The sequence below is a fragment of the Thermobia domestica genome, chromosome 1 (genome assembly GCF_964235325.1).
Source record: "Thermobia domestica chromosome 1, izTheDome1.hap1.1, whole genome shotgun sequence".
Taxonomy (NCBI): domain Eukaryota; kingdom Metazoa; phylum Arthropoda; class Insecta; order Zygentoma; family Lepismatidae; genus Thermobia; species Thermobia domestica.
In genome coordinates, this window is record NC_137454.1 from 123,111,970 (window position 1) to 123,134,565 (window position 22,596).

The window sequence follows — 22,596 nt, forward strand, 5'->3', positions numbered from 1 at the left end:
TAGAGTGTCAGAACAACTGATAGAAAGTAGGAAAGGTTATACCAAAATACGAGTATTATGTTATAATGAGGTATTGATACCTAACTTTATTTAAGTCAAAGACAATTACATCAATTTCAATTATGCTTTCTGAAATAACTTCATTTTAGTCTCAGAATGATTATAAGCTTCATTTCAGCTTCGTTTTATGAAGTATGATTACACGAACTTATCAATATTGTAAGGAACAGAATAATATATGAACAATGGGTTAATTTGTATTCGTTTCCATTTATTGTTTAAAGATTTCCATTCAATCAAGTGCGTTTTCCGTTTCCAAGTACGAAAAAGTGATTTTGCTACGTCCCTGCTTTTGAAAAATTCATATAAAAGACAACCTGGGCGAGAGACAACATAATTCTCGCTCAGAGTTTCTCGAGGTAGAAGCCAGAGTATTACAATGCTTTCAAATATCTTTAATTAATTTTTATTTCATTTCCATTTGTAAAACTAGTATAGGAGATAAATTCAGTAAATAGTGCATATTATCGTCCTCCTAGTAAAGGTCATAAAGTAAAAAAAAATGCTTGTTTCAAGTTATAGCTATTTGAAAATTATTGAATCATTGCTAAAATCGCTTTGACAATATTAATTAAGGTCAAAGTGCGTTATATGTTTTTTCTAATTCTATATTATATTCTTATTCCTACACTTTCTTTCACTCTTCTTGTCCTGTTAATGCAACGTACAACTCCTTAACATACAAAAATTCAGGTTATGGGATTTATTGACTTGTTCCAGAACGACGTCGATGTAATATAGATAGAAAAATGTAACTCTCTATAAATAAATATACAAGTAGATTTTATTTTTTTAAAAAAAATCAAGTCTCTTACGAATTCTCTTTGATATTCAGACATCTCGCCACAGCATTTTGAACTTCATCCATCCACTGAGTGGAACTATGAAGCTCTATTCCATCTTCAATTGGCACAGCAATACAATTTTGTGTTTCAGTGTTAAAGTGAAATTGACTTCCTATTTCAAACTCTCCACTTAGGACTTGAGTGGCTTTAGTTTTTGCAGCTTAAAAGAAAAGAGAAAAATATATAACACATATATATCTTCTAAATCATTAACTCTTCATACAAATTAAAACTCGCTGATTCTCAAAAGATAGGATTACTCAAATTTCCATTATTAAATTGTATTAAGTTTGGAATCTAAATGTTTGTTGTTATACACTAGACAATAACGAACAATCTGATATTTCATAAATTTTATGCATTTCTTACTCCACACTTCTCTATGTTCTACCTACTTTCATGCTATTTTATTTGTATAATATTTTAATATTTATAAACATTAACACGTTTATAAATTTACTAAATAGTTTGGTTTCAATATTTAAGAGTAATTCATCAAACTTGTATTTTATTTTCCTCCTTTTCAAACTACTGGGTTACAATGAGAAAAATAATCAAAGGTAATGAAAGGAAATATCGACTGTTATTTATCTTCTTGCAATGGACTAAGCAATATTCTATTGTATGTAAATGGAGCTTATAATGTTAAAAACAAATGAAGACGATAAATATGAAAAGGAGAACAAGAAACAATTTACCATTTATCTTTTGTACTAAATATCTCGTAAAAGCACTTCTGTTTAAAATGCGTATGTTAATCTGTAGTTTTCAAACTTCATTTAAAATCGTGCTATTTCTTTTATATAATAGCAGCACTCAATCTACAGATTTGAAAACAATTTTCTAAGAAAACTACGGTATTGTCATTCTGATTTAATAAATAAAATTAATTTATTAATTTATCATCGTTCAATTCATAGAAGGAAAATGACATTTCATACTGGAATTATATATCCAGAATACACATAATTCATTCAAATGTTTAGTATCTTATTCCTAAATAATAAAGAAATATATGTCTTATTGCTTTTAGGTAACTTTCTACATGCTCTCAAATAACCCTGACATCAATATTTAAGAACCTACTTTTCTCGTCTACTAATCAGGTAACCTAATGATTTATTTTAATTTACCTTTCATATTTCCAACGATTTGATGAAATCTCGTTTTTACTCTGCTTTCTTCGGCAATTGCATCTTTAATATTCAATACAGGCGTTTGAATGTTGGTGTATTCAACTTTCACAGCAGCTGCTGCTTTTTTAGCAGCATCTAAGGTTTCTGCAACTATTAAGCCTAAAGGTTGACCAGCATAGACTACATTTCCACTACAGAAAACCTGAAAGAGATTGTTATCCTCACTATTAGAGTTATCTTGGTTTTGTTACTCTTTAGTAATTACCCAAGTTACCAGAATGATCGGCTCAACATTGTTTTCTATTTCAATTGATTTTTTGTGCATAAAACAACTTTGGGACACAAGCATTTTAATGTAGTCAAAACCGTTGATTTCAACCAACGAGTTCCTCTTTTAATTCAACTACAATTTGTAGTTGCTAATTTCGTTGGATTCTACCGAACAGTTTTCACAGTATGACCAATGTTTATATTTCTTGGTTAAGTCGAAAACTGGTTAAAAATTTGGTTATTTTTTCTGTTGGTTAGTTGAAAATTGGTTGGCTGAAAATTAATGATACAAAGTGGACATTATCAACCTGAAAAAGTGGACATTATCAGCCTCGCTGAAAAATAGTGATCAACACAAAAAATCAACCATTGGCCAATGCATTTGATTACTTGGGTATATTTATATTTGTGAGGAAAGTTTACACAAATTTGTAAACACAAGTACATCGATTTCTAAGTATTAAGTTTCATCTGGTGTTATACAAAGTCACGAAGACAAGTTAGTTCTAAAGTAGTAATGAAATGATTTTTAGTGAATAATAAATAATTTAAAACTAGTATACATAATTCACTAAGTAGGTTTACAATATCGAGATTGAAGGAAAAAATAAAATAAAATAAGTATAGAAGTTGACTAGAAATATCTGAAAGACAAGTAGTTTTTTTTTTCACTAAAATCAAGTCTATTACCTCTTCGTTTCCTTGATATTCTGCTGTAAATCCCAATGGACTATGAATGCTCAACGACTTTGGAGTAAATGAGTTGAATCCAGGGATATCATTGGCAGTGAAAAAAGCCACAACGCCGGGCATAGCCTGAAAAGAAATTATATTATTATTATTATTATTATTATTATTATTATTATTATTATTATTATTATTATTATTATTATTATTATTATTAGTAGTAGTAGTAGTAGTAGTAGTAGTAGTAGTAGTAGAAGAAGAAGAAGAAGAGAAGAATAGTTTCTAATGCTTTTTAATATCAAAAAAGTTTCACTATTACAGTAAAAAGGGAGTTTAATTTCATAAAACATTGTAAGCTGCAGGAAGCTTCTTTCAATCGAATGTGGTATCATTGTTCTAATGATACCCATTCCGTGTATAAAAACAGAAGATATATATACTGGTTTTGAATAACACCCAATAAAAATATTTCTCTTTTTTTCCTGAAAGTTGCAAAGGAAAATATCCATAATCACTTGTAGATACAGGTATTTGCTCGTAGATACTGTTAATTTTTCTTATTTCATACTATAATATCAAAAGATATTACAATATTCTTACAAACTATTGCCAAAATACACGTTTCCAAATAAGTAGAAATAGTACAGTGTAACATATGAATGAACGCGTCTTTCTCTTTTTGAGATATTATTTCCCATCCTCCTAATCTCCCTTTTAAATTTATTTAAAGTTATTAGCAATAACTTTCATTATAGCTGTAGGTAATAAAATAGTATAACAGAGTAGTATGTAAGACAGCATGATCCTTCTTCAATAACTTGCGAACTTAGGCTACTATTATTATATACTTTAATTTAATCACTAATCTGTATTCATTTATTATGAAATATATTTACTTTCCTGCGACGAAAGGAGAGAAGAAACTATGATGGAAGTGAAAAAATCGAATTCTAGGTTTTAACGGATTTACACGTTTCGTGGCCCATAGAAACCAAACAAGTGACATCTGAACAAGAAGTAGATTTTTTTTATATTTGTCCGCCTGTTCGTAGGATGTGCATTCACATGGATACATATCGTACAATGTATCGAGACAAAGTTTTAAAGTTTCTATGTGGTTCTCCAAGTTTTTTTCCCTAATTTTCTTCTTACCCCTAAAATAAGGGTAATTTATTAAAGGGTGAAAATAAAGATATGATCTCAGAAACGGTTAGAACGATGTAATTTATATTTCAGAAGTCAATTTTTCAATGACAATCCGATACTGTAATAATAATTCCTATACGAGAAATCGAGAAGGAGTCGTTTACCCTTAGTCTGAATTTTTCGGACTATTTTCTCGAAATCGCCTTAGGCAATTTTGTTCATATTTTACAAATAAATATCTCATTAAAAACATGTCAATACAACTCCCGAAAAAATGTACAATTGGTAATTTATTTTGACGAGAGAGCCTTTTAGGGCTACATCTCCAAAACCAACTCAGGCGATTTTGATCATATTTCATAAATAAATATTTCATTAATATTCGTATAATGTTGCATAAATAATTCCATCAGAATATTCATAAGGGTAAGTTTAAACTTTGAAATGAGTTTATTCGAGTTTTGTAAAATACGACTCATGTTATTTTGATTTTATTTTATAAACATTTATTACTCTAATAACTCTAATATATGGCTTAAGTTTTTTTCTTACGGAAAAATCTACAATACTGGATAATCTACTTTTGGGTGTGATTTTACTTGGGCGAAGTTTTCTAAAACAGTCTTATAATTTAGTACGTATTTTACCTAGAAAGAGTTTCATTAATAACCACAATATTTAGTTTAAGGAACTAGAGCGAGAAAGTTTAGTGTGATAGCACATTTTTTAAAACACTGAGTACAAGTAAGGAAAGAGTTGCACGTAATTTTTTTAAACACTGATTACAATTAAAAGAAGAGTTGCACTTACCAACGCTTCGGACGCATCCATACTAGCAAGAGTTGCTCTTGCCACTGTGGACACTACAAACGCACCTTGTAGTTCATTCAAAAATTTTGGAGTGTCAATAGTATACAAAGCTTCACCTACCAAACAAAACAATACAATAGTGAATATTCTAGAAACAACTCTGTTATAAATGAATTTTGGGAACAAGTAATAACAAAATTACTTACAGTCATTTTTTTCTCATTTAGCATTTTTTACAATTCAAATTTTATTGTTATAAACCAAATAATTGTTTAACAAAACAAATACGTACATATGTGTGTCGAAGTGTTACAGTGTTTGTTGAACAGAAATGCAACACACAAACGTTTGATAATAAAATTTCTTTTAATGTGTTAATACAATTGCATTTATGTCAACAGAATTGTCAAAATGAAAAATTTTATAAAGTATTTTCATACTTTACACAAATATACTAATAAATTTAAACGTGTGTAGAGAAGTATATAATTATTAAAGACTGCACAAATTGTAGCAAAATCTGAGATATAATCTTAAATTCTCAATTAAGTTTTCATTGATGACCTTATTATAAACATTAGCAATATCATCAAAGCTAAAGAAGAGCCTTAAAATCGAAACATATAAAGTACCCTAGAATAAAGCATCACCTGACTAAAGGGTGAATGGGCAATCATTCTCCGAGATATTGTTACTCACTCTGCTTTAGTAATATATTTTTTAAACTTCATTCTCATATAGGAATGCTACTTGTACGTTGTTTTCTTACCTGCTGTTTGAGCTATTGCCTCAAGTTTTTGTACAGGTTCGTTCAGAGGATACAGTGATTCGTCTGTCTCGAAACTTTGCACTCCTGAGGACAGAGGACGCTCTAACACAGTAGCTCCACTTTTATATTGGTCTGCTACCACATCTTGCAGAACGTATAAGAAGAACTTGAAAAGAAAAAATGGAAGTTCACTAACCACAATAGTAACAATAATAATACATTTTAAATAATTTAATTTTAAGTTGTTTTCAAATTTCAAAGCTAGATCTTAGTATTTTTAACTTTAGATGGAAACAGACTGCTTGACAGTTATTTTTTTAACTTTGACAGTCGTATTTATTTACGTTATTTTACGCAATGAAGTATTTATTATTTTCTGATTTTTTTTAAAAAAATAGAAAAATTGTGATATTACTACTATTAATTGTTAACAAGAGTGTCGAAGTTTAATGACAATACATAGTTTCTGTTAGTCTGATTGAGGCCAATTACAGTTAGCTTACATCTTTACTCGAAGTAAATTTTTAGTTTTCTTTAAATATATTTAAAATATTTTTACCATTGGAATAATTTAAAATTTTCATACAAACTTGTAACTTACTTTGTATAATAGACCTTCAGCCAATCCTATTCGATATTCAGGAGATGATTCGGGCAAGGTTTGCGTTGCCGAAGCAGTCAACTCAGAATGAAGAGTGTCTAGTGCGGTTGTCACTGTCTCTTGGTTATTTAGAACTTTGTCTGTGAGGTATGTTTCAGTTTCTGTTGCATGAATCTGAGAATAGAATTGTAAATAAAACGTAAGGAAATTAATAGCAATAATATATTCTTTTCGTGGACAAAACTATATATGCGCTCAAATTTTAATGATCCTAATGTCAAGGACGTCATGTATTAAAATAATCAATGTTTATTTGCAACTCTAAGAATTTGACATTAAATTTATATAGTACAAGTAACTAATTTAAATTGTGCTAAGTTTTAAAAATAATGTTATTTTCTTGCATTTGCATTCTATTACACTTTTAATTAAATGTATATATACAATATATATTGTGACGTATATTAGAAAACTAATACTACTTATTTTTTCTTAACGATTAATGTTTATACAAATCAAGGTTTATCACGTTCAAAATTGTGCTCTTCGATACTTACACTGCGATAAAGGCGTTGCTTCTATTCTTCGTAGTAGTACTAAAAGATTTTTGCTGGAATACCTTTTAGCTTGATACGCTTTGTAGGCTATCATTGACACTACCAAAATCGCGCACTTTCAAGTGGTTTTTGAGCAAGACAAATCATAAGAGCCGCAAGGACTGAGATCTGATTAACGAAAAGGGCTGAGAAATCACTGAGAAAATATTTTTTGCCGAAAAATTCATTGATAAAGACTGCCGTGTGATATGGTACTTCGGAAATACTTTGACGCAAACTTTTCTCATGTGCAAGATGATCTGATGCACGGTAAACACGTTTAAACTTTACTCACTACTGATCATCCACGCATTCAATCTACGATCTTTTCCACATTATCATCCGTGCTTTTCGTAAATTACAGTAGCGTATTGGATAATCTTTACACATAATTTGACGTCAAAATGCTGCTCTATCTTTTGACGGTGATTGTCGTAATCTGACAAACACAATTTAACTTCAGACACTTTAACAAAAGTTTGTAGGAACTTAAGCGAGTTCAAACTTGTACCGAGTCAACGGCAAAAGGTGGAGGCTGGAAGGTTGCTGGTTCGTGTACAATATAGCCAGTCTCGTTAGTTTTCTAACATACATCTTTAAGAAGAATAAATTATTAAATAGCAGTATCTACTTACAAAATCACCACTGATACCTCCATACACAATGGTAGGTTTTCCTGCGATGGTATAATTGTTTTCTTTATCCACTGTTGCTAGAAATCCTGCCGTAACGTAAGCGTAGGTATTATGATACATTCTGGATACCTATGAAACAGAGAGTATACTGTAATGTAATTTGATATAAAAACATAAATCAAATTCAAAGTTTCTAAAATGAGAACATTAGTAGTTTCCAATGCAAACAAGATAACGTCAAACTAGCAAATAACATGTATTATATACATATATTCATTTTATATACTTTATTTTCCATATATATTCATTTAATTTTAATACTTGTTAAATATTATTGCATTTTCCCTTCATAATTTCTAAAACTCAAGATGCTTATGTTCTCCTGCAAGACGAACTCTATTACAGTGGACTCTTTTTAACTCTAAGTCCAAGGGGACACGAAAAAACTTCGAATTATCCAAAATTCGAATTATCCAACAACATTCATTTTCACATATATAACAACAAACAAACCAAAGTACTGTGCATCAAAACCATATTCATATGGTGTAGATTTTATATTTAAAGCAGCTTATTAATTGCGTGATCGAATACCGCAAACTAACAAACGACATTGACTCCACATAATACAAACTACGTGTATAATGGAAAATATGTTTACGTACAATACTACAACATACATTGAATAGCCCAAACAATTAAACACCAGTAACAATTTGAATATTTTGTTCTCACTTTTAAGAAGTCGTAAACCTCATTTGCTTAAATTTAATTGTTTTTGTACGGTCAATAAATCTTGAATTTCATGTATTGCGTGGAATACGATATTAATAACATTTGGTTGACTTTATCAACAATTCATCTTAAATTTTCAACCAATTGTGAAACAAGATGAGATTGGCACACGTTCTCTATCTTTACTTCTTCCCCAACTCACCTTCATCTTTATTATTACATAGATTTTCTATTTATCTTTTGTATTACTCTTCCCTATGGCTGCATCTGGATAACTGAAAACACGTTAAAACTGTATTTCTCTGTTTACATCTGTCCAACATTAAAGAATTTCAACTGTATTTATTTCGAATTATCCAAAACATAGGTTCAAAAGTTCGATTTATCCACGATTTTTTACTATTGTTTTCAATACATTTTTCAAGGGGTATGGACTTCTGTTCAAATTATCCAATATTTCGAATTATCCAAGTTCGAATTAACGAGACTCTACTGTATAACAATAGGAAAAAAGCAATAAATATGCCAAACAACAGGTAGAAACGTAAAAACAAAGCTTGGAAACTAAACACAGTAATAACAATAGTTAACAATTTTCCAATGTTTTTAAAAAAATGATAATAAATATATTCAAGATGACATTGAACTTTCGTTATACAAATGCAGAATCTGATAACTACAATAAATTTTGGAAAATAATTAGAAAATCTCTGTGTACTTTCTGCTAAGTCGAAAATTATTTAGATAAACTTTGCCTTTTGGTTGCGGCAGAGCCTTCGAAAAAGCTAGAAAGCCTAGCATTCCTGTTCACAAGAAAATCCATTCGTGTTGCATGTAAATTGTGCCTGGCTCCAATTAACTGTCGCAGGACTTTCACGGTAATAGCCCCTGCACAACACAAAGCTTTGACTTTTCTCTTGTGTGTAAATAGGATCATAAATAGTAAATTTGTCAATTTGTTCAGAGATGTTTCTTTGTGCATGTTACTGTTAATTATACCTTTTTTTTATTCTTTGTTATATATAAACGCTGTTCCCACTGCCCTAGTGTTTTGTCTTATGTTGTCATAGGTTCTTTCTTTTGACATCCTATATACACAAGTTTGAACATGGTCATGTTTCTTTCCCCTTAATCCTCATTTCGACCATTTGTTTATCTAGTTAAAATGGACTGCTTGATGTTTATTTGAATGAGAAGAGCAATATTAGTATAGTAAGTAGCTTATTAGTAACTGTCAAAGCAACAGAAGAAAGTATGATAACTTACCTTAAATGTTCTTACGTAAGTATTCTCTCCTAGCGCTGGTAGTACTATACTGACAATCACTTTCTTGTTCATGTCAGTGGACAAGAAATCCACAAGGTTTATATTTGTTGTAGCTCCTGTTGCATCAGCTGAAAGATTAGGTAGAACTGTTAATACCCGAAATATAGTTTTTCATATCTAAACTAAAGTCGATATTTATTAACGAAGAAAAGGTTTTCTGTATACGTGGGTCAACCATGGTTGAACATAGACTTGAACCACATGGGGAATGTCACTATTTATCTCACTGACCCCTAAAACTATAGAGTCGGCACTAATATTATTTTTACCTTACCTCTTCCCAACCCACCTTAAGTGTGTCTTACACCCATAGTGTTTTTTCCTAAATTGTAAATGAATCGTTTACCAAGTTTGGTTGCATTCTTCGAAGCGTTCTATACATACATTCACCCACCTACACACACACACACACACACACACACACACAGAAATACGTATATATATTAATATACGTATACGAGAGTATAAACATATATATTCATTAAGAAATTTTGAATCTGTATGTATGTATAACATAAAATCTAACCTATATTCCTAGTCAGTGATGAAGTTAGCAATTAAGTTGATAGAAGAAATTACGATGTTAAGACGAACAATCAGTAATCTCAGATCAACACTTAAATACATTAGGAAATATTGACATAACTACACAATATACGAACATATTCATAAATTAAAATAATCTTCAAATAAATTCACCACCTTTAAGTAACATGCTTGCCAAATTCGCAATTGTTTCAAGACTGTGATCAATGGCTTCTGTAAATAGCTGCTCTACAACCGTGATATTTAGCTACTTTGTTCTGTTCAGTACCTTAGAAGTGATATTCTCGGATTTTTCTTTCGTCTCAATGTGATAAAATTTAATCATCATTAGTTCATAAAGGAGTAGATATAGAAAACTTGAAAGACAACGCCAACTTTTGTTTCATTCTTCTCTGAGGTTGACAGCTTTGACTTAATTAAATACCTATATGAACGACTCGAACTTTTAATTATATCGAACTTCCCAATCACAGAAACTTTGACTTACAGATGTTGACTGTGGCTCCTACAGTCTCCAACATTGCGTATATATCTGATTGAAATGTGTGGTGATCATGTTTCATCATTAGGTTTCCAGCTAAGCTACCTCTCTATACGAAAGAACAAAAAGAGCATTAATGATCTATTCCATTGAAGACTGATTCAAGCGGAACATTTTCTTAATTATACTTATATTACCTTTATGAAAATTTAAATACATTTATCTTGATTATATTATATTAATACAATAACCACAATTTCAAGCTCTATTTGTATAAAATTTATAATGTAGTGACAAGACATTAATATTAGAAAACAAAATATTAGCATCCCATTTTTCTTTATCAAGATATACTAGGGACTAATAAGTCACTAAATTGTAAATAGCAAAGGACGAATGTACTTACATTTCTTACATGTACATGGGCTACTCTCTCGAGGTGAGGTATGAAATCGCTTGTGTAAGAAAATCCTGCATTATCTGCCGATACACCTTTGAAAATGTCTATAGCTTCTGAGAGTGTGACATTTCCACCAATTGTCAATGACGTGTCCAACTTCCACTGTTTAAGTTCTGCTACGTTGTTTACGTCAATATATACATCATACGGGCCGTCATCTGGGAACACTCCTACGAAAGAATAACTCACAGTTGAAGGATAATAGTAGTCTAAAAGAAGTGGTGAAATCTATAGTATGTTATATGAGATCAAAACAATACTGAGAATACTTGCTTTAATATTGTCAATCTAATTAATAATTACGTACACACAATATTACATTTTTCTTAGGAAGACTGGTAAGACATTTCGTTGTCCTTTCCTCTGCAGAGGAGTAGGACCGAGCATCACAGGAGAGCAGTGATGTCTTAATACACAAGTCATCACAAAATAAATTATTTAACTATTTTTTAATTTTCTTTTCATATAACATCCAAGAAAGACAAAAAACTGAAAATATTTTGTCTAAAAATCTATAATTTAGTGGAACACTACACACATTAATGTTATATTAACATTTCACAGAATGCTCTTATAAAACTAAAATAGTACTGTTAGAGACTTGTTTTGTATTTAAATTCTAGTAAATTTGAATTTAATTTTTCGCACCTCTTTGCATGATATCCAACGGTTACCTTTAGCAGTGTTTCCAGATGTAAGCATGTAAGTACTATCTCCTATACTGCTGAAGACTTCGTTGAGCTCATTTAATGTTGTCACACGGTAATATTCGGTTTCGCCTTGTTTCAGGTAATATTTAACAGGTTTGCGTCGTAACACGCCATTTTCACGGGAGCATATTCCTTTGCATGGTATGCCGTTACGCTGACTAAAATTCAATTTCCAAAGCTCCTGTTACGATTAAAAAGAAAACAAGTGCATTATTGTTTTAATTTTTATTTACATGCAAAATAAAGGTATTCAGATATAGTTCTTTATTTTGACTTGCACGTATAGATCATGTGTATTATACAGCAAAGTAAGTAATTCATATTTATTCATCACACTTACGTTGTGTTTCTTAACACGTTCGCTGCGGCAGTGTAAAATTGAGTTTGGATCTTAGTGCTATATAAGTTACCGTGTGTCTCGTTGAAGGTTTGTCTGTTGATGCCAGTAATATTAAAAATCTGTACAAACGAAATAACCACAAACGCACAGGGGTAATACAATGCATAGAACAGCGCCGCACAGAAATGAAGAATCGCACGAGCCACCGATGACTCGTAACTCAGCGAACGTGTTAAGAAAATCTATTTAGAAGATTCTTTCTCTAAAAAATTAGTAAATTTAACTATGGTACTATTCATTCCTTTAATGTAAATTTCTAGTTTCCTCGTTCGAATTTTTAAGACGAAGTAGAAGTGATATGACTTGCTAATTAAAGAATAAGGTGAACGTGGACAGAGAACTTTAATATTCTTCCACGCTTTGTATTAATGTATTTTAAAAGTAGTATTGGATATTTCATAATTATGGATATCAATGTATAGGTTACATGTATATATTTTTTTAAAAAATGTGAACGAATTTTATATATCTTCTATTTCATGTGAGAAATAAGAGATTTATATGTATTTGAATTCAAAATTAGAATTACTATTTTTCTCTTTTTCAGGATAGCACAGGTCTAATCACCTCGTATTTGCGCAGAGACATCTAATAATACTAACATACAAGATTTTGGTTCAAAGCAAGAAGGCGTGAGAGTCTATTTCTTCATTACTATTTACATTGTCATTCTGAAGATGCAAAGTGAGACCAACAACGTAGGAATAAGATAATAATAAAATACGAGCGTAACATTATATGTTTATTAAATGGAAAATGTTTCTTCTTTTTTGAGAGGTTAAATATACTTTAAGGGTATGATTGTTGAACTTGATATTTGAGTGGAAACGAACTAACCTGCATGTCCTTAACTTTCTTCTTTAGTTGAGGAGGTGCATCAGAACTAAAGCTTTTGAATGTGTCTAATATTGGACGGTAGCCTGTGCAACGGCAGATGTTTCCCCCAAAATGTTTCTCCACCTCTTCCATAGTTACACTTGGATTTTGTTCCAGCAAGCTAAATAAAAAATATATATATACAAATAACTAGTGCCCTGAGCTTCTGTAACTTTCAAAGTGGAACTTAGTAAGGAATAAGTTAGTTTTCTATATTATTATTATTATTATTATTATTATTATTATTATTATTATTATTATTAGTAGTAGTAGTAGTAGTAGTAGTAGTAGTAGTAGTAGTAGTAGTAGTAGTAGTAGTAGTAGTAGTAGTAGTAGTAGTAGTAGTAGTAGTAGTAGTAGTATATCATTGGTAAATCACTCATTTTAAAACCTTTTTGGTACGTCGATATCCTTTCATTTTTAACGTTAGAATCATTTATACTATGGTTTTGCAGTGATGATCATTAACTAAAGGGTATTTAACCATTTATATATGATATATCTTAGAAGTCCCTTACTATAATCTCTCCTTCTTAACATATTAAACATAAAATACAATTAATATAATGTATTTCCAGTGTGAGTTCTCTCAATCACATCAATGAAAACAATATTTATAGAAGTCTAGTATAAAAAATATTGACATAAATAGGAAGTCATAAAACACAATTGCATCAATAAGATACATGAAACGCAAGAACTTAGATAAAATATGTTTTATATGATACCGACACTATTTCCATTACATTACGTGTAAACTTGGAAAGAAAATTTATATAGAATAATCAAGTTTGAAAGATACATACACAAAAAAAGCGTTTTATTACAAATTTATCTCTGTGATAAAAATTTGAGTTTACTTTGGATTCTTTATACTCATATTGTTCAAATTAGTTCTTACAGACAGAGATCTTAAGACACAAGCGTTCTTCTCTCTTTTAGTTTGATATTCTTACAAATGTATCGCGGAACGATATAGAGATAAAGCTCACCTGTACATATTCATAATAAATCCTGGAGTGCATGCACCACATTGTGTGCCATTCATTTGAGCAAGTCTTGTTTGTAGTTCATGGTATCCGTCAGCTTTGTTTCCAACACCCTCAATAGTGGTGATATTCCATCCTTCGCACACTAAAAGCGGAGTGAGACACTGAAAACAATAACTCAAATTACTAATGATGTACTTTAAACATTGGATATGGTTTTATGACCAATTGCAGGTCAAGCAAGATCAATATTTTATAGCGTGATGTAAGGTTTACTTGGTCCAATGAAATTGAATAATGTATAAGTTATGACATTTGCCACAAATTGCTTTTAGTATTAAGAGAATATAAACGCATGCAGTGAAATTGCACTCACTATGATTTTACGAGAAATAACAATTTATACGTTCAGGGAGAACTTCTACATCCGAAGCATCTTAGTGACTTCAAAACTTTAAAAAACTTAGTTTATCAAAAAAGTTTTTCTGTTCAACTAGGAACTCTTCAGCAATATATTGCAAGCATAATTATTTTTACAACATAACTTTCTTATTAATGGGAACAATTTTTCCTAAGTGTTTGCTCAATAATGTTTTCTAATTCAATGTGATATTATTTATATTCAAAGGCAACATAATTACTTTTTTTCCTTCACTAGTTCATATCATGCCAGTACACCTATCAGCGGCGTATTGAAGGGTCTGGCACAGCATTAACAAATCTTCATCAAGACTTTAATGTGAGGCATCATCGTTACTCAGAATAAGGAGAATAATGTCAACATAATAATCTTGAAAAGGGAATTATTATAACCCCAGGCCACCAACTAGCAAGAACTAAATTCCTGACTCCCGTTTTCATCTTATTATTATTATTATTATTATTATTAGTAGTAGTAGTAGTAGTAGTAGTAGTAGTAGTAGTAGTTGTTGTTGTTGTTGTGTTATACGATATTGACTTTTATCCCATGCCTTTGTTTTCGGTACTTTATTATGTACAGTATTTGCGTAATTGACGCTAATTAGCTTAACAAATACCGTACAATTTTCTGTGATCCATTGATGGTAAATACAGAAATTATTGAATTGATGTAATAAGTTCAATAAATACAAGACTGAACTTCGAAATTTCCCGTTTCATAGTCAGATGCCTTCATGAAAATGAAATACGAGCATTTTAGGTCATATTGATCAAAACAAATGAGAATTAATGCAATGTTTCTATGATAGAGAAAAAGAACAGTATAATTGCCCATAAACTTAGCCAACCAGAATAGGGTTGGGTGGAAAAGTTGAGGTCATAAGTTGTAAAAGGAACAACGAAGTGGATAGGGAAAATATATCGTAATGTCAAACAGCTACCACTAAATGAGTAGAATTGTTTTTTTTTTTTTTTTATTGCCTACTGATCATTGAGAGGAAGAAACAAGAGGCGAATACTTTTGACTTTAAGTACGGTAAACACAGTGTTGGGTAAGTTACTCGTAAAAATGTAACGCGTTACAAGTTACTTTACTTTCTCTTAAAATGTAACGCGTTAGTAACGCGTTACTTGCCTCAAAAAAGTAACTGTTACTTTACTTCGAAAGTAACGCGTTACTAACGCGTTACTTTTAGGTCCGAAATTTTGGATATGTGGAAAAAATCTTATTACTTCAGTTTTCCGTACTGCTATTACTACCGCTATTATTATTATTATTATTATTATTATTATTATTATTATTATTATTATTATTATTATTATTATTATTATTATTATTATTATTATTATTATTATTATTATTGCACGTTCTGAATCGATTTATTTAAATGCAAGGACAAATTTTTACTTGACAACTATATGAACATTTTAATGTAATGTAACATTGACTAAAATGCCATACTGCGTTACTCGTAGGGATGGGCACGAGTGAATTCGAGCAAGTTTTCTTTGAAACTAGATTCGAGTAGAAACTGACATCTTTGAGCTCGACCCGAGAACTTGGCTTGAAAAATTTCCTTCAACTCGACTCGAATTCGGGTCGAGTTTCGAGTCGAGTCGAGTCAAATCTGGTGTATAGTTTCGAGTACTCTCTTCAAGTATCTTACATAGACAATATAATTATTATCAATGGTACTACTACTACTACAACTTCTTTTCCTTTTTCTTCTATTATTATTATTATTATTATTATTATTATTATTATTATTATTATAACAACACTGTGTATAAACATGAAAGATAGGTAATTTATATATGAATACTAAAACAGTAGTTGATTGCCAACCTCGGTAGTCGTGAAGTCTAGGAGTAAAGGACATTGTTCACGAGCTTCTGAATTTGGGTTGAGGGTCTAGGTTGAGTATTCGGGCTCGAGCCAAACGTTGTTAAAAGTTATAGGGTACTGGCCAAATATCTTCAAAACTGCTCGGCCCGGGTTTAGAATTGTCAACGACTCGAGCAGATCGGCTCACAGCTCATTCACTATCGACTCAAACCGAGATCTGAGCTGAGCCAACAACTCACCCAACCGAGTCGGCTAGACCCCTTCGCTCAGTTGAGTCGAACCGAGCAGATGGCTTATCCCAACCAAGCCAGCTCGAGCCGATGGTTCACCCCAAGCCGAGTAGTTAAGCCGAGCCGAGCTAAGCTTGTTATAAAAAATCTCTTGTAGTCTCGCTATCGAAACTAGACGAGATGCGAGCAGTGTCCCCTCTCGTGAGCAACACTAAAAGTATTCCATATTACTGCTTTGCTTACATTTCTCATGGCTTTCGCTTTCCAATGTAATCAGCCTATGATTTCAAAACGAGTTAAAACGAGCGAGCCACTTATCAAACTCGACTCGACTCGAAACTCGACGCCAAAAACAGTGAATCGGTTCGGAACTCGACTTGAGAATATTACTTTTGACTCGACTCGAAACTCGACTTGGATTCGAGTCGAGTTTTAGCTTGACTCGTGCCCATCCCTATGCGTTACAAAAAATGGTTGCTTATTAGCCTATTATTCTGCTAAACTAATTATATAATAATAACAATGTTGCTATTAAAATTAAAAATACAGAATATTGAGAAACATTGCACTAGAACTGACGAAATGAGAACACATGAACTGGGGGTGAATCAAAATTGCCAATAACTCTAAAATCGATACATGCTTTTTAAAGCTAGTTGTTCCAAACTCTATAATAAACGGGACTTTAGGATATGCAAACTGATCTAAAAGAACGCTAATATTACATACCACCAACATTACATCAATAAAGTAGGCCTGCTCATCAGAACACCGTATATTCATATTAAACCCTTACTGAATGTCGTTCATTATGGCACCCTAATTGTTGATAAATATTTCCCGCCGGGGCACCACTTTACTTTTAAATTCTGTTCAGCAGTGGCGTACTTACTATTTTGTTTCGGTGGGGCTTTGCCTGAAAATGTGAAAATTCTGCAAGATATTTTATATACTTTACTATAGTAAGATTTCGGGGGGGGGCTTAAGCTCGGAAGCCCCACCCCTAAATGCGCCACTGCTGTTCACCATCATCTTCAGCTTTTAAGAAAAAGTATTCTTTCAAATGTTCGAACGATAAAATATTTTCGTTCTCCATCTTTATAAAAACACCATTCAAAGTAAAATAGACTACCAGTACCATTGCACTCCTAGTTTACTCACTGAATGTATTGATTTGGAGCTGTCAAAATCTAAGACAAAATCTTCCAGGTGCTTGCAATCAATACACGTGATTTCCCTGAGGCTGTCCTCATCTTCCAAAAGCAGCAAGTGGCACTATATTTTGTTATGTAAATAAACAAATCAAATTGTATCTATGCATGTATTTGCAAGCCTAGCAACGTAAAGTTCGTAAGGCGAAACGGGAAAAAATGCACATCGAGATTCCCGTTCCGCTTTGCATTAAGATGAAAAGTGATAACAGGTTTTACATGCTAATTTCATTGCTAGAGATCATAAGGCGAAATGGGAAAAGGCGAACAGTGCAGGAATTGTCGGTCACTGACATCGCTCATGCTCCATTGTTCCATTCTGAGAAATTCACTTACAGGAAATAACATTTGTTTCCGAAAAAAAGAATATACATATATTGTAGTTACTTATCCGAAATGTAACGCGGAAAAATAACGCAAACTAGGTACGTTACTTAAAAATTTGTAACGCGTTACCGTTACAGTTACTTTGGGAAAATTGTAACGCGTTACTAGGAAACGTTACTTAAAAAGTAACGCGTTACAAGTAACGCGTTACTTGCGTTACGTTACTTCCCAAGACTGGGTAAACATACGTACTATCATTTAAATCACTGTGCCGAAATGGTAAATGGCTACAGAAGAAGTTAATAAAGAACGAATTTTTGAGTAAAAAAATATGTATATGCCTATATTTGGTCTGAAAAAACTCAAGTAGTGTAAGGAAGAATGTACAAAGATTATCAGAAAACTATCTTGGAAACACCAGTGAAAGATGGAAATATATAGTTTTAGTTATTAAACTTGATTATTGTTACGGAGCTGCTTTAAAGGTATAAATGTAAATGAAGGACTTGAATTGCAATTGGACATTACACAGCAAAATAGATGTATGTAATAATATTCTTGATCCTTCGCACAGAGGATGAATTTGTATAAAAACAGTAAAAAGAAACAAATACAATCATTACATTAGGATTTGTTAATGGTTATAATTACAGACGATATAGCATAAGTTTATTTTACAATGAGGAATGTATATTTATTATAATGAAACACTTTCGAGTTTAGATTATTATGTTTGTTTACAAATCAAATAATAAGATCACACGACAATCGCATATTTAGGGCTCCTTTATGGGGAAATTGTTAGTGTGCGTGCCTTCGGCGTGGGAGAATCTGGTTCAATTTCCGATAGAAGATAATGTAATTCGGATTCCAATTTAAGCTGTAAGGATATAAGCTTCAACACACGGATATTTGGAGATGAATTATAGTGTTCTTATTTCAGGAAGTATGTTCATATATATATATATATATATATATATATATATATATATATATATATATATATATATATATATATATATATATATATATATATATATATATATATATATATATATTTCAGTACAGTTTTCTATGAGCATGATAATACTTACAGAGTTGATTGATTGGACCTTTTCATCTCCAGACACAGGATCTTGATATCTAACAGATACTGTACAAAATCCACATCCTCCTTCCTCACAAAGTTGTTTCGTTCCCGTCAAATTAGCTTCATCGCGGAGGTATCTCAGCAAGGGTGTCTCAAGTGGAATATTTCTGACTGTCAAGTAAAAAAATAATATACCAGTATTTTAAGATAATATAAGATGTTCTTGTAAGGTTAGAATAAAAATAAACTCTCGTGAAGACAGTAAAGAAGACTGCGCAAAAGACGTACGTATTAACATTAAGACCTACTAGAGTGATGCTAATAAAAAGGTTAATGAACTTTTTGCAGTAAGAAAAGTTGCATAGCCTTTAATTATGGACAGCAACAACTATTTCATAGTGTATAGCTTGCATAGAAGCAAGGGAATATTATGAATTTTAACAGAGACAACACATTAAAGTCACCGTTTCCTTAATATGTTAACCTATTGCTTTAACTGTCTACTGCAAAAAACAAAATTCAAAATTTTCCTTTCGCTAAAGAGTTATCGTGTGGACTAATGAACGGACGGAAGTACTAACACTACATTCTTAATAAGGCCCGTGCAGCGTGATTCTAATAAAATGAGTCCATAATACGGATAAACTGCAAGAAATATGAATGGTAGCATTGATAACATAAAACAAATTTTCAATCTAAACTACCCTATCCTATTTCTTTTGTTACATACTGTCATGGATGAAAGACATGTTGTAACTACTAATGTCAGAAGGTTAACAATTTGATTTTTGGTGAAGCCAGTGAACATTAGCGTAGACAGTATCTACTCAAGACGTAAAACTATTCAAAGAAAATTAGAAATATCAGATATTTTCTATCAAACCAAATTCACTTATTTAAAAAATACTAGAATAAAAATATTAAAAATTCAATAAATAATTTAATAAAAATTATGTGTAAGGGGGTTGTCGGCGATAAAATCGTACAGTTGATTCTAGGATTTAAAAGAAAAAGAAATCTAAATCCTAAAAATCTAACTTTCCTGAAATACATAATTTCCTGAAAATAATTTCCATGATAAAAGTTGTCATTTACAGAAGCAAACATCATTATATACTTAAACGAACCACATTAATGATTTAAAAGTCCCAATACTGCTGTCAATGTTTATGGCTAAATGGTGGTAAATATCATATTACTTAATGAAGAATCATCCAGGAATATTTTAAATTTTTCTTTTGTTCTCATTTATTTAAATATCTTTTTGTTATTTTTACCGACACACATCATACTTTTGAACGGTATATTTCTACCGACAAGAGAGTTCTTCCGTATTTTGTAAACGCCATTTCTACTTTCATACATAATGTGCAAAAGAGTTATATTTCGTTCTTTTAAATAAATCATTCAAAAAGGCAGTGTATCTCGTACACAATCTACAGAAACCAACCTAGTTTGAAGAAGCTTGGCAAGAAGGTAGAGGTCTGCACGGGCTCGGGCCTACAAAGCATGTATCACTTCGGGCCCGGGCCGGGCTCGGGTAGTAAATTTTTAAATATACAACCATATTTCTAGGGCCCTTTCGGGCTTAACTTTGTAAATATACTGTACAACGATATGTATCGAACCGTTCTTTCTGGAGAACTTTTAAAGCGCAACTGCAAAATTAAACTTCTAATTGCTGTAAATAAAAATTCAATTTTGCGTTAATTACTAAGTTTCTGTAATTCGGGCTTATTCCGTGCTCATTTGATTATCATACGAGCTCAGGTCTAAATGCTATAACATATTTCGGACTCGGGTCGGGTCTCACATTATAAATTCACGGGCCGGCTAAAATTTCCTGCCCGTGCAGACCTCTGCAAGGAGGTAGACCTTCATATGGATATCAAACATTTTCCTGTACAAGCCATTGATTCACGAGTTACAAAAAATCAATCTTGGGATTTGAACTTAGTAAAGTTTATGCAATAAAAGAAATCAGTGTTTGCTATTTGGAATAAATACACATGGAAAAAATATGTTAATTTGAGCGATACGAAGGTAAATGATGAGACAATTTCACAAATAATTCTTGTTTATGTGTCCTCAGAACAACGTTCAGTAGGAAACGTTTTCCCCAGAAATTAATTAATTTTGACAATAAGGAAACGTAATAAAAAACAAAACTTATGGATTCTTTCTACTTATGATTTGCTGAAACCAACGAAGCACATTTTTCTTGCTTGATGAAAACTCACTAGTTTCGAAGTATATTTAGTATTAGTATATAAGAAATTAACTTAAGAGTTTCAGTATTCAAATTAGCCTACAACAATTAAATTTTATAGAAAGAGGAAAATTCCTATCTACTCTTTCCATTCAAGTTTTCATTACCAAATTGTAATTTTACAACTTTCCAGAAGTATATTTTACAATATAAGCTAAAGATTTCCTACAATGTAATAAGAGATAAACAGTGATTTTCGTCTAGAAAAGCAAACAACAATAATTTAAATTCTTTAATTAAATGGCTCCGCCGAACAACGTTGCAAGTGACAATAATCTAATTTTGCAGAAATCGAAAAGGCAAACGATATGTTGATTATGTATAGGCTTCAAATTTACTTTTTCAGTTTCAAACTATGCTTTTTTATATATATCAAAAAGACGTAACCCACGTGGTGGGGAATGTCGTTTGCCATGTTTTTTTTTTTTTTTTTTTTTTTTTTTTTTTTAAATCTCAATATGACAGAAATTGTTGCTTGCAACGTTGTATGGCGGAGCTATTGAATTCATCCAAACTAAATATGCTTTCGGCTAGTTGTTGTTCTAAAACATAAGAAACATAATTGTATATTAATCATTAATTATTTAATTGGAGCTTAACATTTTTCTCAACACCATGGCTGTAAAACGGAACCTAAAGTTTAAAGTGGGATCCAAAAGACTACTCTGGTATTGTATCAGGGATCACTCGCATTAGCCAGTGAGCCATGGAGGGGCACGAAATCATTGTTTGTGTAATAAACTGTTAAGAAGAGTATTTTAAGTTGTTAATATAATTAATATCTGATACAGTAACAAACAGCACATTTAACTAGTACCAATTGACTATATATATATATATATATATATATATATATATATATATATATATATATATATATATATATATATATATATATATATATATATATATATATATATATATATATACCGTAAATACGGGCATAATTTTCGCCCTCGCATAATTTTCACACCCCAATTTTGAAGGGCATTTTCTGTATATTTTATTTTCCTTGCGTAATTTGCGCACGCTAGGATTTGACAGTGATTTGTAAGGTAAGAAACCACACGACTTCATCAATTTTTTAATGTTATTTTTCTACAAATTTAGAATTAATTGTTTGTT

At 31.3% G+C, this 22,596-nt stretch overlaps 1 protein-coding gene across 2 annotated transcripts in view; it reads right to left on the reverse strand.

The window, feature by feature from the left end:
• LOC145666569 (uncharacterized) overlaps window positions 1-22,596 on the reverse strand; it is a 43,345-nt gene that overhangs the window by 10,145 nt on the left and 10,604 nt on the right. For both annotated transcript variants that reach the window (XM_081733923.1, XM_081733933.1), the window contains exons 3-16: window positions 19,207-19,373; window positions 14,082-14,242; window positions 13,051-13,210; window positions 11,778-11,994; window positions 11,050-11,273; window positions 10,650-10,752; window positions 9,557-9,684; window positions 7,556-7,684; window positions 6,325-6,498; window positions 5,724-5,889; window positions 4,955-5,070; window positions 3,002-3,127; window positions 2,039-2,243; window positions 876-1,065 (exon numbers count right to left, since the gene is read on the reverse strand). In XM_081733923.1, the coding sequence (XP_081590049.1) occupies window positions 876-1,065; window positions 2,039-2,243; window positions 3,002-3,127; window positions 4,955-5,070; window positions 5,724-5,889; window positions 6,325-6,498; window positions 7,556-7,684; window positions 9,557-9,684; window positions 10,650-10,752; window positions 11,050-11,273; window positions 11,778-11,994; window positions 13,051-13,210; window positions 14,082-14,242; window positions 19,207-19,373 (2,266 nt within the window). The remainder of the gene's footprint in view (window positions 1-875; window positions 1,066-2,038; window positions 2,244-3,001; window positions 3,128-4,954; window positions 5,071-5,723; window positions 5,890-6,324; window positions 6,499-7,555; window positions 7,685-9,556; window positions 9,685-10,649; window positions 10,753-11,049; window positions 11,274-11,777; window positions 11,995-13,050; window positions 13,211-14,081; window positions 14,243-19,206; window positions 19,374-22,596) is intronic.